At 40.6% G+C, this 17,382-nt stretch overlaps 1 protein-coding gene across 2 annotated transcripts; it reads right to left on the reverse strand.

Moving 5' to 3' along the window:
- Positions 1 to 398: 398 nt before the first annotated feature.
- LOC133918788 (transcription factor bHLH68-like) lies at positions 399 to 8,805 on the reverse strand. Of its 2 annotated transcripts, none has more exons than XM_062362856.1 (9): positions 8,241 to 8,805; positions 7,695 to 7,980; positions 7,147 to 7,224; positions 6,815 to 6,883; positions 5,356 to 5,421; positions 4,437 to 4,538; positions 1,355 to 1,426; positions 1,043 to 1,087; positions 399 to 931 (listed from the first exon to the last, which is right to left on the reverse strand). In XM_062362856.1, exons 1-9 carry the CDS (start codon positions 8,534 to 8,536, stop codon positions 776 to 778), a joined length of 1,170 nt encoding a protein of 389 aa, XP_062218840.1. In that variant the 5' UTR covers positions 8,537 to 8,805; the 3' UTR covers positions 399 to 775. The 2 variants fall into 2 exon arrangements, with proteins under 2 accessions (XP_062218840.1, XP_062218841.1); XM_062362857.1 differs by having other exon boundaries at positions 1,382 to 1,426; positions 8,241 to 8,799.
- Positions 8,806 to 17,382: the final 8,577 nt, after the last annotated feature.

Genomic DNA, 17,382 nt, shown 5'->3' on the forward strand with positions numbered 1-17,382 from the left:
ACAATTTTGCCGCCCAAACTGCTCCCAGGCATGTCCTCACCAAGTCCAGATCGACTTACGTGAATTACCGTAGCCCGTGTGACAAGGGATGCCACGCCAGCGAACGGACTCTGCCACGCGCCATTGAGTATGTCAGGTAGGGCCTAGCCATCAGAATGGATCTAAGAAACGGGAGTATAGCTCTATGATACCGTTGGGCAAAAATGATGTAGTTTTTCGATAACATCAGATGAAAGTGTAGTTTTTTTATAGTTTTTGTAAAGTATGTGTTATTTTATGATATAAAAGGATAGAAAAATGTAGTTATGTGAAATATCTTTTTAAAAATGTAATTATGTGATAATTTTAACGATCGTAGTGTAGTTTTACGAAATTTACTCAAACATTTATTGATGCCCTTTCATGAGCAAGATCGTCTCATTTAGATAATCAATAGCAACTTGCAATAAATTAAACGTGCATACATTACACACTGCACCCATGCGAGACTTACAATTGATGTTACAGATCATGCGCTCCTAGCTTGTCCGCAGATCTCTCCAATGCATCCAATTAAATGGATCGATCTCTAGAAAATAACACACACTATCGGTTATATACTTTTTTGCAAGCATGATCAGTGTGCATATATTAATTATATCCAGAGCATCCAAAGGAACCAGCCTTAAACACCTCTCTTCACACTAGGATGGCTGCTCCTGATGTTATGCAGCCCATGCAAGCCTGCTGCATGCATATATCGCACACAGTAGTCCCCATCATCCTCCGGCTATATCTACCGGCCGAACCCCATGCCGAAAGCCGGCGCTGCCGCCCAGTAGTCCGCCGGGCCAGCGACCGCATCCAAGCCGACGTCCAGCGTGCAGCTCACCGGGACGAGGCACAGACCCTTGCTCCTTAGATCCTTCTTCGCTTCTTCATAGCTTCCATCCTGATTATAATTTCACGCATAATCAATATTGCAAAAAAATGCATTTGATTAATAGCATCCAGTTTTACATGAGATAACAAGGTATGAATTAATTGATATGAGTAGTAGTACCTGGTCAGGCTGTCCTCTTTTTTTCATGGCGCTGTCATGCAAGAGCTGCACGTACGTACGAGTGGGCCAGAGATAATGATACATTAGTGAGAGGCCAAAGATAGCTTTGCTGTTATAATTAAAGGTGTAAAGCTAGAGACAAGTACTGGCCCATGATTAACTTTCCATGATGCTTTTATACATGCACCAGTTAAAGCTTGGCTTTAGACAAAACTAAAGGCGCCTTTCGGAAGAAAAAGTATATATCTTTGTGCTTTACTTAACCGATCAGATGCATGGGTATAGATCCCATAAAAGAAGAGATTTAATTACCGAGACTAATTGAGTAGATAATGATACCTGGCCAGAGTCTTCTGGAAATATGTTGTGCCTTTCTCCTTGCACCTATGAAAAAAAAAACCGAATTAGATCACTACTCTCGAATAGGGCTTATATACCGGTCTACCACTGCCGATTTCTTATGAGCTGACAATGATGAAGTATTACTGTTGGTTCGTATGAAGGATCGACACTAAAAGTCCATTCGAAAATAACGAGCAATGATAATTGACTATCACTATCGGTTCTTGCCACGAACTGACAGTGTTATTATCATTGTCGCTCCTTCTTATGAAGGAGTAGTGAAACTTAACTATTATTACCGGTTCTAGTAATGAACCGGTAGTGATAGTTCATTAAGTATCACTGCCGGTTCATGTTACTAACAGACAATGATAATAGATGATAATTTATCTTTAAAAATTGATAATTTTTCATACGAAACTGGATGAGGACAAACTTTATATAAAAATTGTAGCATTCGACTAGATCTACAATTTTGTAGTTGGAAAACTTTTTCATTTGAAATTATTTAGATATCCAAATAATTATTTGAAGTTTAAGATAGAAGAGATTAAAAGGATTACATATGCTATTGCTATCACTAATACTTATGTGGTGAGATGGTAAGGATATATTGCGTGAGCTGAGAGGCTCTAGATTCGAGTGCCACGAACCGCAAACGTGACTATTTCGCGCGAAAAATCACATGATTTGTGACTTGCGGGGGTGCTTGGTCGGACCAAAATTTTCTTTTGCTTTTTGAGGACAAAAAATATCGATTCAAAGACCGACTATAACTTTCACTGTTGGTTTATGGCCAGTAGTGAAGGATGAAAATTTTGCTTTTTTAGGACAAAAAATATCGATTTGAAGACCGACTATAACTTTCACTGCTGGTTTCTGGGCCAGCAGTGAAGGATGTTTTGGAACCGACAGTGAAGACCTATTCTGTAGTACTGCATCTTTTTTATCAGCATGTACATACATACATATTTCGTGAGGTATAAAGTTTCTGCCAATACTTTTATCGAAAATCTCACAAAGATACGATGCTTTGAGCAAAATCATACGCATGTGCTTTTCTAATGTGCTGCTTGTTCTGCCTTACGCTAATCATGGCAATATTATACTTCTCTGCAGTGTGCAGATCTCAGTGTGCATGTGTGGCGGCAATCCTTGGATCAGAAGAATAACCTATTTATATATTCCTAAGGTTAAAAATTGTATTGGACGTTACGTGTACCGCAGCTTAGATAAAATCATGAAATACTAAAAGGGATGTACGTGAGGCAAATTTTACGCGTAAAATTGAAGTTGTGAACACACAACACAAACTTAAGTGCGGTTAAGATGAATATTAGAACACGCACATGTATATCCAAGCTGCCAAGAACATACAACAAATAAGGACCGAAGGTAGTTCCACTGTACCACTTGTGATCTGAAAAGAAATTAATGCATGCAAATGATACTGTACAAACACCAATCACTTGTCAATAGCATTTGTCTTGATGTTTCCCAGCGATCATGTACAAACGAGGGGTTCCCAATATTGGGATGAGTTCATATATATGTCTCCCGAATAAAGCTAGCTAAAATTTTAGTAATGGAGTTATATATTTAAGTAAAAATGTTAGAGTAATGGTATCGAATATCGATTACTTTAGACACATTGCACTTCGAAGAATTTTCGTGTGTTCTCTAATGAGAAAACAAAACTATAGATGCCTTAATTTCCATAAAAATCATTGCATCGTACCTTTTATTTTCAAAAGTTCAATTTTTTTTCGTAGAAAGTGAATCGCTCGGCTACTTAATAAACAATAGACATTTTTCATCAATATTATTTTATGGTTTTCATTTGCTAATTCCTGTCTTCTCCGTTTTCTTTGCTATAAAATCTTAATAGATACTTGGTCAATTCCATGTTCTTTTTATTTGCTCATTGCCTCTCCTTTATTGCTTGCCATCACTACATGCATTAGTACACGGTTGGTAGTAAGATCCATGGCCTAAAGCTCCTAACACAGACAAAAAATTGGTTCAAATTCAACTTAAGGTGTCTTTTGATTTGGAGACAGATATGACAAGGTGTAACAGATGCCAAAAGAATTGGACTTCTTGACATGTCCTAGCTATGCATGATTCTCTATGGTGGATGGTCGCTATAAGATGTCGGCAGATCCAACTGCTCGATTTGACTCAGCCGTCCATTTCAAATTGGTCCCTTAAGAAAATCAGGCATCTTATACATAAGTTAATTAATTGCCTAAATTGCTAACATTGAGTTCAAAGGGAAGTACGTAGACATCATATGTGATTAGCTAAGTCAGTCAACAACAAATCGAAGGGAAGCCATCCAACTCTCAGAAATGAGATTTTGTTCAAAAGAAGTTAAACGCGACCGAGCTTAGTTACAAGGTTGATATATAATGATAGGTCACGTTCAGAGTCAGCGCCAAATTGATTCGTTCAATTCTAATCCACGAAGAAGAATATGAGAAATGCGAAAGAACCCGGCTATGGAACAAGGAATTTAAGCTATCTCATGTGTGGAACGCTAATTAATCTGGACCACTAGTTTGCGAGGCTCCCTTGACAACCATTGGGTCATTTGGATCTGCGAGGATGCCATATGGGTTCTCAGATGAGTACAGTCGATCCACAGGACACACAAAAGAGTTTCTCTCTCTAGTCTCTAGTGAGGATCAATTGTGCTACTACTACTGTGCAGTATTTACAGATAACTTTCTCCTGTTGGCCCAATCAGCCATTCCACAGAGAGAGAGAGAGAGAGAGAGATGCTGTGAGATGTGATGCGCGCATGAAGGCGCGCAGATACGATGAGCAACTGCAGGCAGCTTGCATCGATGGCAGGCAGGGCAGCTAACCTCGGGAGTTGTTAACGCAACGCGCATGCATGCATTGTACGTAGTACTATATATGTAGTTTGGTACACGCAGCTAATATATATGTACATGGAGTAAACGGAATTTATTTAGCTTGAGAGAGACAGAGAGAGGGAACTGTAGCCATGAGCTGCTACAGTAGCGGTAGCGGTAGTACTACTCACACTAGCCTCGTGCTGCTGCTGCTTGGAGCTGGAGCTGGAGCTGGCGCTGGCGCAACCGCCACCACCTCCATTGCTGCCGCCCACGTACGGCGAGCTCAGAGCCTGGAGATCAAAGTAAAGTGAGAGCACGTACTTCCAGTCGGAGAGATTAATTAAGCTACGCTAGAGAGAGAGAGAGAGGGTGATGAAAGCTGTGACAGTGTGCACAGGGACATGGCTAGCCCATATACATTGCTGCTGCCCTAAGCAGGAGAAAAAGACCGCATGCCCACATCGATCAGATTAACATGCACATGCAGCTTTAGCAGCTGAGGCAAGAGCACGCATGCAGGCCGGCCCGTCTCTTTTTGTCACTTGAGTAGCTCCTCTTGTACCACTAGCTATTATGTACTATATTTATATATGCATGTAACAAGTGTAATTTGCAGATCGATCAGATCGGTCCTTGCATGCCGGTCTTGTGTTTGTGTTAATCGTGTATACCATTTCATGGAGCATCAAGCATTGTGCACCTATCAGAATGCGTAAAACGCCGCCCGAGGAGGTTGTCGAAACTCCACTACGAGCTTGTTTGGATAGGATCGGTGGGATTAGACCCAATCCCTTCGGATTAGTGGGGAAAATAAACTAATCCCTGCGTATTATCCAAACCTCGGCTAAGCTCATGCATGTCTGATACTATGGTCTAACAAGTGCTTTGGGGCTGCATCAAGGTACTGTAGACTGTTGCAACATATGCTAAGCAGGTCTCCAAAAAGTGCATGGTGTTAAGTGCTCAAGTGTGAAAACAAACAAGGGAACAATTACATTGCATGCATGCAGGACAATACTTTAATTTATGTATGATCGATAAACTACTCGAGCTAGGACTGCTGCAGGTATGGGCACGCATGGAGGGAGAGAGAGAGAAGAGCTGGACCTCAATTTGACCGTGGAGGAATCTGATGTACCCAATGGCTTCAAGGAGTACAGACGCCGTGTCAGTCTGCCAAAAAAGAGATGTTCCCATGTCAAGATCTCTTTTTTGTATATTTCTCTGGAATAATGGATCTTCTTTTAAATGATCTAGCGTCAGAGACTTAAAAAAAAGATGATGTAGCAAAAGACAATGACGCTCGGCCGATTAGAATGGAGGATTTTTAATATGAAGTTTGGAGGAATTGTTTTGATTCATTTCGACAACTAGAATTGATATGAAATCCCATGTATTTTAAACACAGTGCCTTGGCACCTTTCCTGATATTCCCTTTAATTATTGAATTATATGCACAAGTTGTGTCAGAATAAACTTTTCTTTTAGGAGTAGGGGAAATGAACTTTTTTGAAAAAGTTACAAGCGAAAAAAAAATCTATATATTAGCTAGGCTATTGACCAGTTAATCACTCTCTAGACAATTAAATATACACCACAAAAGGTTATAAAAGGTACTGTTTGGTCGATATTATGGACTCATATCAATTCAGTTTTGTCATGCCCTTAATATGTCTTCCTGATCGGCTGCTTGTATTGGATTGATCTACAAACTGAGAAAACAACCACCCTTTAAAACGAGAGTTATGAATTATATACGACCCTATCATATAATAGGTACTCCATGAACCAACACAATATTTGTTTTCTTCTCGTAATTAAAATTTGACTAGCTAAGTACCTGTGTGTTGCAATGAAAATATAAATATTGGACACGTTAATATCAAGTACAAAACTCAAAGTATGAAGATGTGAATATGCCATGGGAGTACTGCCGAACGAATACGTCAGGAGCAATATCGTAGTTTAATTTCAGATGGGATCCGAAAAAGAAGGAAGAGATTATTCGTTGATTTCTCTCTTAATATCTTTATTTATTTTTATTAGTAAAATCGGTCCCATATCTAGCCGGTAATGAGGTAGAAAGACTGAAGAACGGGTGTGGATTGTAAAAGTGGGTAAATTATTTGAATTTTAGAGGTTCTATTAGACAAAAGGATAGTAGAGGAAGAGGTGATGCAGAACCAACTCGTGTTTTATATAGTACTGCCTCTGGTAAATAATACACGACGCTGTTCATTTTTTACGGTCTTTGATGTATAGCTTTGATCTCTATTTTTTATTAGAATATAGTTATATCTATAATAAAAGTATGATATTATGAAATAACTGACAAATCTATACATATAATTTTTATATTTCCAAATTAAATATTTTAAAAGTTATTGATGGTTAAAATTTTAAAAGTCTGATCGGATCTTAATCAAAGCGTCAAGTATTTATGATTGGAGGGAGTAGAGATTAAGTCTGATGCCAATTGAACTCTTACTTTTCACTGGTAGAGCTGCATATTTGGAGGGTGAAAGTTATAGAGCTGAGAAGGATATGTAGTTATATACGTATATACCTTTCCAAACGGTGAGACAAGCTGGTGGAGGGCAGTTATTCTATCCCCTAGTTTCTCCTTCCTCATCACCTGAAGTAAAAGAACAAGCAAACACATACTAAAATTGCCATCATTCCCACCCCCTGCCAATCTCACGTCCCCTCGCACCCCACAATGATTCCATGCCTGTCCATTTCAGCATGCATGCTTCAAAGCTCTTCCCTCTAGCTAGCTAGATTGATCTGAATCCTGAAATGCTGGCCCATGCATGCTCATTGGGGGGGGGGGGGGGGGAGAGAGAGAGAGAGAGAGAGAGAGAGAGAGAGAGAGAGAGAGAGAGAGAGAGAGAGGACCTTCACAGTAGATTGAGCTGGGGAGGGTTCTTGGGTCCTGGCCTTCTTGAAAGCTGATCCAGATGCTGTGCTGATGCACTAGTGGAAACACAGAAAGACGGAGCAAAGTTATTAAACTTTCAACGCCACATATAATCATTAACTACTTATCAGCTAGCATGATTTTCTATATCTTAGTTTCATCCTAGTGAAAGTTGCATTCCATGACCAACTGAGCTCTCTTCAGTGTTACCTGGACACTCGTATCCAAATTTATTTGCCGAATCGGAAACCCCGAATCCGAGTCGGATTCTGAGTTGAATTTCGCGTGTCTAAATTTTCTTTGCCGAACTGGACACCCGAGTCCAAGTCGGATTTCAACACCCATATCTGTGTCCAGGTAACACTGATCCCCCTCTCTCTCTATCTCTCTTTCAGTACATTAAAAATTAACATGGCCACGGCTAAAAGCTACGATGCGTATGCACATGGATAAATCACCTTTGTATCTTTCTCATCCTCCTCTAGCGCAAAGGAGAAAATTAAAACAATCAACTTTGCATTCCTACCTCACGTGGTGAACTACTGTTGTTTGAGAACTCCAGCATGTTGCTTCCGAGGGAGGTCGTCGGGGTTATGGAAGAAGACCTAGGGGAGGAAGCTTTCTGCTGCAAGGCCTTGTGGTGCTGATGGACGCTACCCCATGGCAATTGGATCTCATCACTTGTGCTACTCCCACGGCTGGCTGTGGTGTTGTATATGTAATTGCCGCTCCCACCAGCTTCTGAACAAATGGTAGTTGGGAATAGCATCTGGCCTTCCTTGTACCTATCTTCCCCATTAGCCAATCCCCCGCTTGATGGATGCAAAATGATCACAAATTAAGAGAAATCCATAGATATGAACTTTAGTATATGTGCAGCCGTACAAGTCAGTGTCATATTGCATGCAGTTCTTTAAACAAGTTATCCGGCAAAGAATGAACATATGGTTTAATTGCCAATATCAAGTACTTTGTGTGCTCTCTGTGTGTCTATATAACACACACATGAGAGAGAGAGAGAGAGAGAGAGAGAGAGAGAGAGAGAGAGAGAGAGAGAGAGAGAGATACGTACTGTATGAGCTGGCTCCATGAATCCTGCTGGCCGAGTCCTTGGCTGCTGCTGCTGCTGTCATGCCACGGAGATGTGTTGGTTGTAGGCAGCGGATAGTGATTCGAGAGCAGCAGAGAGGAGAAGGAATGGAGAGGGGAAGAAGAGAGCGCGGTGGTGTTGGACGGCATGAAAGGAGAAGGATGGTGCTGCTCCTCCAAGGGGGCCCTCAAATTATTCACGCTCCAACATCCATGGCCTGCTTCCCCCATAATCTCGCCCACTAGAGGTGATGATTTGTGGACGAGTCCCCTATCCATATTCTCCTTTGATACGCTGATCTCTTTCTCTCCACACACAAGCAAGCACAAGCACTCACCCTCCTCTCTCTTTGCACACTCTCTCTAGCTTTTGCTCTCTCGATCTCCACGATCTCTTTGCAAGTCTGCTTTTTATTTGTTGAGGTCAACCTCTAGAGAGAGGAGGAGAAAGCATATAGGCCTTTGGAGGAGGGAATCTCAAGTGGCACTAGCTAGAACTTAGTGGAGTGGAAGAAGTTTGAAAGAAGGCATGCGTTTTATTTCGGCTCCCCTCCTCCGACTTTACTTGCTTCCTTTCCCTTGCCTGCCCTTTTTCTGACCCTTCGTTTTATTTATTTTTTGGGCCTCCTTTTGCTTATGAGAAGAAATGGGTCAGAGAAAGGTTTGGCTTGCATCAGGGCTCCAGGCTTTATTTAATAGTCTAATGAAAGGAGAATGGGAGGCACCCATACAAAGGGCATATCTGTTGAAATCAGTAGGTATTGCAACTATACGTGAGAATCGGTGTATAACTTTTCAAAATTCTTAACAAATTATTGGACATATAGAGGCCATTTATGTACATAATATCAGGAGCAAACTCACACTTACAAAATAGCTTATCACTACTGGTTCATAACTGACATCACTGCCAGTTTTTGAACCGACATTAAACAAGCAATAATGATATTTCGAGTGTATCACCGTTGGTTCCGAAATTGACAGTTACAAAATCATCGTTGTTGATTCATGCAAGAACTGACAGTGAGAGTCTTATTATAACTATCGGTTTATAACATGAGTCCGTAGTGATATTAGTATTATTATTATCAGTTAATACCACAAGCTGACGGTGATAATTACACTATCATTATCAGTTCTTAACATGAACTGACGGTAATATTCTTATAATCACTGTCTATTTTTTGCTATGAACCGACAATGATAAATAATCGCCCCCACATATCACAACAATTCATAAATATCACAATCTCAACAATTCACAAAAACAGATCACATATGTAGTTCATCATTCATCATTCTTGTACAGTTCATCACATACTTAGGTCAACACATGTAGTTCACCATAGTTTTGCAACAAGCTTGCAATAAAGAATTGCAAGATTGTGAAACATCATTCATACATCATTTGTCTTTCTACTAGAAGGAGAGGTACTACCTAAGTCACGAGTCTGCGATGAAGGAGACATTTGACGATTAAACATAGCCATAACTCAACATAATGGTTGTCCAGGTCATGAAACTCACTCTTTGGATTGATGACCTCTTCACTGAGGAAGCCAGGGAGATGTTCTTGAGTGGCTGTCATTAACGAATTGGAAAATTTAGTCCATGAACATGTATAGAAATTAAAAAAAATAGGCATTTATATGTAACTACAAACCTATACATCATAGACATTTGTTGCCTCTATAAATCAACATATTATATTGTATTCCATCTCTCTTACGCTCTTCAGTGTGCCATCACATCAATTTGGCATGATTTTTGTTCGTAAATGAACACTTCAACCGGGAGACTATAGGAAAATACCACAACACCATAGTGGGGGTCTTTTCTTCTTATGCTTCATCCCAACATCATCGCTATCATTGAAGTTATCATCTTTGCGCTTGTACCGCGATGCTTTGCACACCAGACACCCATCCAAGTCCACATATTCTTTTAGATACAGGATACAGTGAGATTTTTTGTAGTTCCAATTTCAATGGGTAGACAAAAAAATTCCACTTGAGCATCCAAGTATGGATCAATGCCAACAAAAATGTCTCAGAACAATGTTCGAGAGAAAAACTTTGTTAGAAATTAGCCCTTCTAAACAATGGCTGACAGAGACTCATAAGAGGGAGAGCGGTAGCAAAAATGAGAGGGATGTAGGGACACTACTATAGAACTGGGCTTATATGCCGGCCCATCACTGCCGGTTCCCTATGGACCGGCAGTGATAGGGAATCACTGCCGGTTCATTAGCTGCGTGGGAAAAATCAATCATCGTGGCTTATGAACTAGCAGTGATAAGGGTTATCACTGCCAGTTGATGGATTGAGCGGACAGTGATGCATCCACACTTATCACTGTCGGCTTAATCTACTCACCAACAGTGATATCTCAACATCACTGCCGGCGGAATATATGAGCCGGCATTGATATCCTCCTCTTCTCCACCTTCTTCTACCTCGAGCTAACAGAGCCATTTTAGAACTCTCTCCCTCACAAAATCTCCTATGGCAACAACCACTTTGTTCCTTCTCCCGTATTGATTCCCCCACCACTCAGGCTCAATTTTGGTAAAGAAGGAGGTCTAGATGAGCTCTATTTAGCTATCAAAAAAATCCCTTCTTTCCTCTCTATTTGCTCATTTGCCTTTTCTTTATTTTTTAGGGCAAGTGAACTCTGAATTTTTCCCCAACAGCAAGCAAGCTTCTAGCAGGAGCTTCTTGAGTTCAAGTAAGTTGAAATCCCCAAGGTTAATCCTATATTTAGCATGTTAACTCAAAATGTTACCTGAAAAACCAAAGTTGATCTTATCCCTATAGAGACCTAGGCAAATCTTCAAAGTTGATCCTAATGAACCGTAGGAATAAATTTAGAAGTCTACAATATAGAAACTTTAGGTATGAGCATATTTATTTTTCATTATTAGTGAATTAGAAAAATTACCCATGATATTTAGGTATGTAGCAAGATCCAATTTTATTTTTTATATTTTATTTAATTAGCAACCTCCGATATAGAAACTTTAGGTATGAGCGTATTTATTTTTCATTTTTCCTTAATGAGTCCTAGATAAGGGTTGAATAATAAAGAAAATTTTTAGGGATGGCACCAACAAATACTCATCGGAAGCGGACACGAAAGCATACAAAAGGCGGCTCCTCCAACCCGGGCCAATTGCCGGTAGCAGATGGCGAGGTAATTTATTTGTTGGTGATCGCAAAATCTTCTAGATATTTTGAATTTGGATTTACAATAATGATATAATTGTAGATGGACAAAAGATGGATGTACGATACGAGCCGTGTGAGCGCAGAGTACAAGAACGGCGTGGAGGGTTTCCTGGTAGCCGCCGCGGCACACAAGTCAAATACACAATCTCAATACATGTGTCGTCCATATGTCGATTGCGAGAACAAGAAGCAGTTCTCTACCATCCAGTAGATACATTCCCACTTGATGTCAAGGGGCTTTATGCCTGGCTATATTCATTGAAACGAGCATGGTGAAGCTGAGATCGTATAGGAAGGGCAATACATTGGAAAAGAAGACGAAGACATATGTACTGATATGTCGGTTGATGAATACATCGATATATCGCCTACCGAAGATACGTTGGTCGATGATGATCTAGAGGAGATGTTGGCCGACGTGGACGTCCATGATCTGGAGCAGATGTTGTGCGATGGGGAGGAGAATTTCACTAATGAAAGAGAGTTTCAAAAGTTCTAGCGTATGGTAGAGGACTTTAAAACACCGTTGTTCCCAGGCTACGAGAAGGAGCACACAAAGTTGCATATTGTGCTTTCATTGCTGCAATTGAAGGCAAGCAACGGGTGGTCTGATACAAGCTTCACAAAGTTGTTATTGTTGTTGAAGAAATTGCTTCCAAAGTAAAATGTACTGCTAGAAAACACGTACTAGGTCAAGCAGGTTGTGTGCCCATTCGAGTTGGAAGTACAAAAAATACATGCATGTCAAAACGATTGCGTGTTGTATCGCAGAGAGCATGCAGACTTGCAAGCGTGTCTCGTCTGTGGTGCAACACGGTACAAGCGTGACGGTGATGATATCGATGGTGAGGGAAAGAAGAAAAGGCGTCCCGTGAAGGTGATGTGGTATTTTCCTATAGTCCCCTGTTTGGAGCGTTTATTCACGAACAAAAGGCATGCTGAACTGATGCGATGGCACATTGATGAGCGCAAGGATGATGTAATGCTAAGACACCCCACTGATTCTACGCAGTGGAGAAGCATCCATAGGAAATATAATAAGCCCTTTGTAGAAGATGTGAGGAATATAAGATTTGGGTTGAGTACGGATGGGATGAATCCATTTCGCAACATGAGCAGTAGTCATAGCACTTGGTCTGTGACTCTATGTATCTACAAGCTTCTTCCTTGGTTGTGTATGAAGTGGAAGTATATTATGATGCCGGTGCTGATACCAGGGCCAAGGCAATTTGACAACGATATTGATCTACCTAAAACCATTAATGGAAGATCTTGTAATACTGTGGAACGATGATGTACAGGTATGTGATGCATACAAACAAGAGAACTTCACCCTACGTGCAATGTTGTTCGTAACAATCCAAGATTGGCCAACCCTTGGTAACCTATTGAGCCAGACTGTCAAAGGCTACTATGCATGCGTGCATTGCTTGGATGAAACAGAGAGCCTGTGGCTGAAGAATAGCCAAAAAATAGTGTACCTAGGTCATTGTAAATTTCTTCCCAAGGATCACCTGTACGCAACAACAAAAGAGCTTTTGATGGGAAAGTTGAGACTTGATCACCTCCTAAGAATCACACTGGGAGGCAGGTATATGAGATGGTAAAGGAACTTAGGGTTATCCTTGGAAAGGGACGCGGGAGTACACTGGTTCCGAAGTATAATCTTAGAGCTCCTATGTTAAAAAAGAAATATGTCTTTTATGACTTAGCATATTGGCCGGATTTGGTGGTTCAACACGCAATCGATGTTATGCACATTGAGAAGAACGTGTGCGATAGCTTGATTGGTACGTTACTAGACATACCTGGCAAAACAAAGGATACACTCCAAACATGGAAGGACTTGAAATGTTTGAAACTCAGACATGATCTACATCCCGAAGAGATAGAAGAAGGCGACAAATATCTTGGCCTCGCTAGCTACAATCCGAGCAAGGCAGAGAAAATTGCAATGTGCAAGTGCTTGCATGGAAACAAAGTTCCATCCGGTTACTCCTCCAACATAAAGAGACTAGTAAACATGAAAGACTTAAAATTAACTGGCATGAAGACTCATGATTGTCATGTGATGATGACACGGATGGTTCCAATTGCAATTAGAGGTATTTTACCGCCGAAGGTCCGAAACCAAATCATAAAGTTGTGTTCATTCTTTAACGCAATATCACAGAAGGCCAATGATCTGGCCAAGCTAGATAAGCTGTAGGAAGACGTGATCGAGACTCTATCCCAGCTTGAGGCGTTGTTCCCTCCATCATTTTTTGATATCATTGTGCATCTCATTATTCACATTGTGAAAGAGATACGGATTCATGGCCCTGTGTTTCTGCATCAGATGTACCCTTTCGAGAGGTTCATGGGAGTTCTTAAGAAATATGTTCGTAACTGAAATGAGCCAGAAGGCTCTATGGCCGAGGGCTAGGGAACCGAGGAGGTCATTGATTTATGCGTTGACTACATGAATCTCAAATCGATTTGTGTGCCTGTATCTCACCATGAGGGGATGCTACAAGGGAAAGGGACGATAGGTGCAAACTCATTTGACCTAACGACCCTATTTCATTCACGCAAGTATATTTCATAGTTCTGCAATAATCAGTTGTAGTGGACCCATATGTTGAAGAACACCAGAAGATGCTACACATCAGAAACCCAGGGAAGTTCGATGTTTGGATCGCGTGAGAGCACCAAGATCATATTGGTGCTTGGTTATGTAGACATGTGATGGAGAAGCAGATAGAGTGTGCTCAGTTGAATGTGTTGGCTCACGGATCGTCAACTGCAATCTTCACATTCCAAGGATATGACATAAATGGCTATACATTTTATATGAGACCTTAGGATAATAAGAGCTCCAACTAAAATAGCGGTGTCCGTATAGATGCCTACGACTGCAATGGAAATAGGGAGACCTACAGATTCATAGAGGAGATCTGGGAGCTTGACTATGGAGTGTTAAAGGTTCCTCTTTTCTGGTGCCAATGGGTCAAACTCCAGGGGGTGTGAAGATCGGCAAGTACGATATGACTACAGTGGACCAAAAACTCGTTGCATACAGGAAAGAACCATTCGTACTTGCGAATGATGTTATGTAAGTCTTCTATGTAAAGGACCTAGACCCGGCTAACAAGCAGGAGCGCAACGTAGTTCTTCAAGAAAAAAGAAGGATTATCGGAGTGGAGAATGTTTTTTACGAGGAAGACTATAATCAATTCGATGTGCTACCTCATTTCGGAGAGAACGTCGACCTAGGTTTCATGGAAGACACCAACAAACTTCTCTATGTACGCCATGATCATAATGAAGGGTGAATCATTAAGACAAAGTAGCTAAATTGTATTAATTACTATGTATGAATTTGTTTTAGATGCAATTATACCTCACTTTTGTTATGGAAGCTTCAATTTGTAGTGGCGATGGTGGAGGATGTCTTTATTATTGAGCATATTGATTTTGATTTTTAATAATGAATTAGAAATTTTTAATGATTTAAAATATTTATCGATGAAATTAATATATATAGGAAGCTCCAATTATATATTTTAATTATACCTCACTTTTGTTATGGAAGCTTCAATTTCTCTGCGCGCGTGCGTGAAACTAAAACAAATTGAACCAGGAAATTATACCTCACTTTTGTTATTTTAATGTTTTATTGAATTAGAAAATTGAACCAGGAAATTTAGGTATATACAAAACTTAATTTTGGTATATAGCAAGTTAAAATTTAAATAAATACGTATTAGGATTTTAGGTCAATAGAATGTTAATAAACATAGATATTATAAACTCAATATAAAACTCTTGAGTAGCGCAGCGGTTTGTTCTGTTTTACTTGGTGCAGGTCATGGGTTTGATTCTTTGTGCACGCACGAAACTAAAACAAAGTTTTTGCACCCTCCGGCACCAGTAGTGAAAGGGGTTTCACTGTCGGTGGACATATTAGGCCAGCTGTGAAACTACTTTCACTGTTGGTGGATTTATTGAGCCGGCAGTGAAAGTAGTTCACTGTCTGTCGTCCTTTTGAGTTGGTAGTGAAGGTACCCTTTCACTCTGGTGAGTATATTGAGCCGGCAGTGAAAGCCCTCCTCGATAAAATGGCTCGATGCCCACGCCCTCTGATACTTGGAAATTTTTTCCCTTCCCTCTTATGCCCTCGAACGAAACGCCTCCCAACGCAAAGGAGCCCATGCCACCAGAGGACCACGAGCCCGAGCCCGCTGTCCCTATCCTCCTCAATGTTGTCATCCTCCTCCCCACCGCCATTGTCGTCCTACTCCTCAGCGCATTCCTATCCTCCTCTACACTGTCATCCTCCTCGCCGGCCAACGCTCCTCCCGACTCCAGTGGCCTCCTCCTTGGCCCACTCTCATCTTCGATTTGCAGTCCTCCACGACTTCGGCCGCCTCCTCCTCGACTCCGACCGCCTCCTCCCCGGTGACGACTGTTGTAGCCGTGCTGAGTAGTCATCCCCCTCTCGATCGAGCCATCGTAACCGGTGCTCCGGTCAAGTCATGTGATGCCCCTCCCTTCTTCTCTCTGTGATGCCAGCCATCGTGCCGCTGTGATGCCCGTCCATCGTGCCGCTGTGATGCCCGTCCATCGTGCCGCTGTCATGTCGCATTGTGCAATAAGATGCATTCATATATCACATTTGCTCATATTTTTCCTAAATTGATGGATATTTGTCACTTTGTTCCTAGTGAGTTAGAAGGGCTTGATTATACAAACTTGAACAGAATGGAGACTAAACGAGCAAAACTAAATTATAGTGGTTTCCATGCAGAAATTTGATGGCCTTATGGGCTTACACTGGTTTCTTTTTTGTAGTAAGTTGTGGAGATTCTTCTCTAGTTTATTGCTTTGTATGTTTTATTTTTTTTGAAATGCAGTGAGAATGGCATGTAGATATAGAATTACTGACATGGAGTTGTGCTAGGCACAACTATTTGGATTACCAAGCTTGTATTTATCCTATTTGGCATAGTTTAACTCCTGTTATGTGTTGTATTAAAAATTGCACCGTTTTCATACTTGTTTTACCATTTTTTGAAAATGATGAAATTAGAGAACTATTTACCATATATATGATTGCAAAGCTCGACTAGGATGGTTAGTATATAAGCACCTTACATGTCTTTTCACTATCCCAATTGAGCTTGCAGTCGTATATAATTATCTCTATAATCTGATGCAGATCAATCAAATAATAGACTCTTTGTTGGATGGTGATTGCACATGATGTTGGTGACTAATTTTTGTTTTTGTTTGTTGCTTTTCTTCTTACACACCCTAATGTATAGATACTGATGTTATGCTTATTTTAGTGCTGATCAATGCACTGTCAAATGAGTTTGTATGAAAAGCACTGCCCAGTTGTAGGGAAAATGGCCGTATTAGGCTATGTTTGTGATTTTGGTGATTAATGACAACATAGTCAATGGGACTAACATGTTTGTCAAGAATATATGTTGGTAGGTCTGATGGATGCAATACATGAAGAAGTCACCGAAGCTGGAACAAAGAGAGGAATAAATTGGACTTGTTCCATAAATTTTGATGTGATCAAATGGGATGTATTTCTATATAATCTTGTAGAGCTCTTCACAAGCTTTCCATAGATCCCAAGATCGTCAAAATCGGAGTTCGGATCGAAACGTTATACCTAGAATACACAACACTGTTCTGCTTACCTAACCGGACAATCCGGTGTTCACATCAAAAATAGTCTAGTGCTACACAGGATAATCCGGTGAGAACAATAAAAAACAGTTCAGTGTTCATAGAAAATTTGAAGCAAAGTATTTTGCCTCATCGGATGATCCGGTGTTCACAAAATGAACACACCGGACTATTATTTCCAGAGAGCTCCAAAATGAACATATGCACATAGGA

Source organism: Phragmites australis, chromosome 5 (genome assembly GCF_958298935.1).
Source record: "Phragmites australis chromosome 5, lpPhrAust1.1, whole genome shotgun sequence".
NCBI classification, from domain to species: domain Eukaryota; kingdom Viridiplantae; phylum Streptophyta; class Magnoliopsida; order Poales; family Poaceae; genus Phragmites; species Phragmites australis.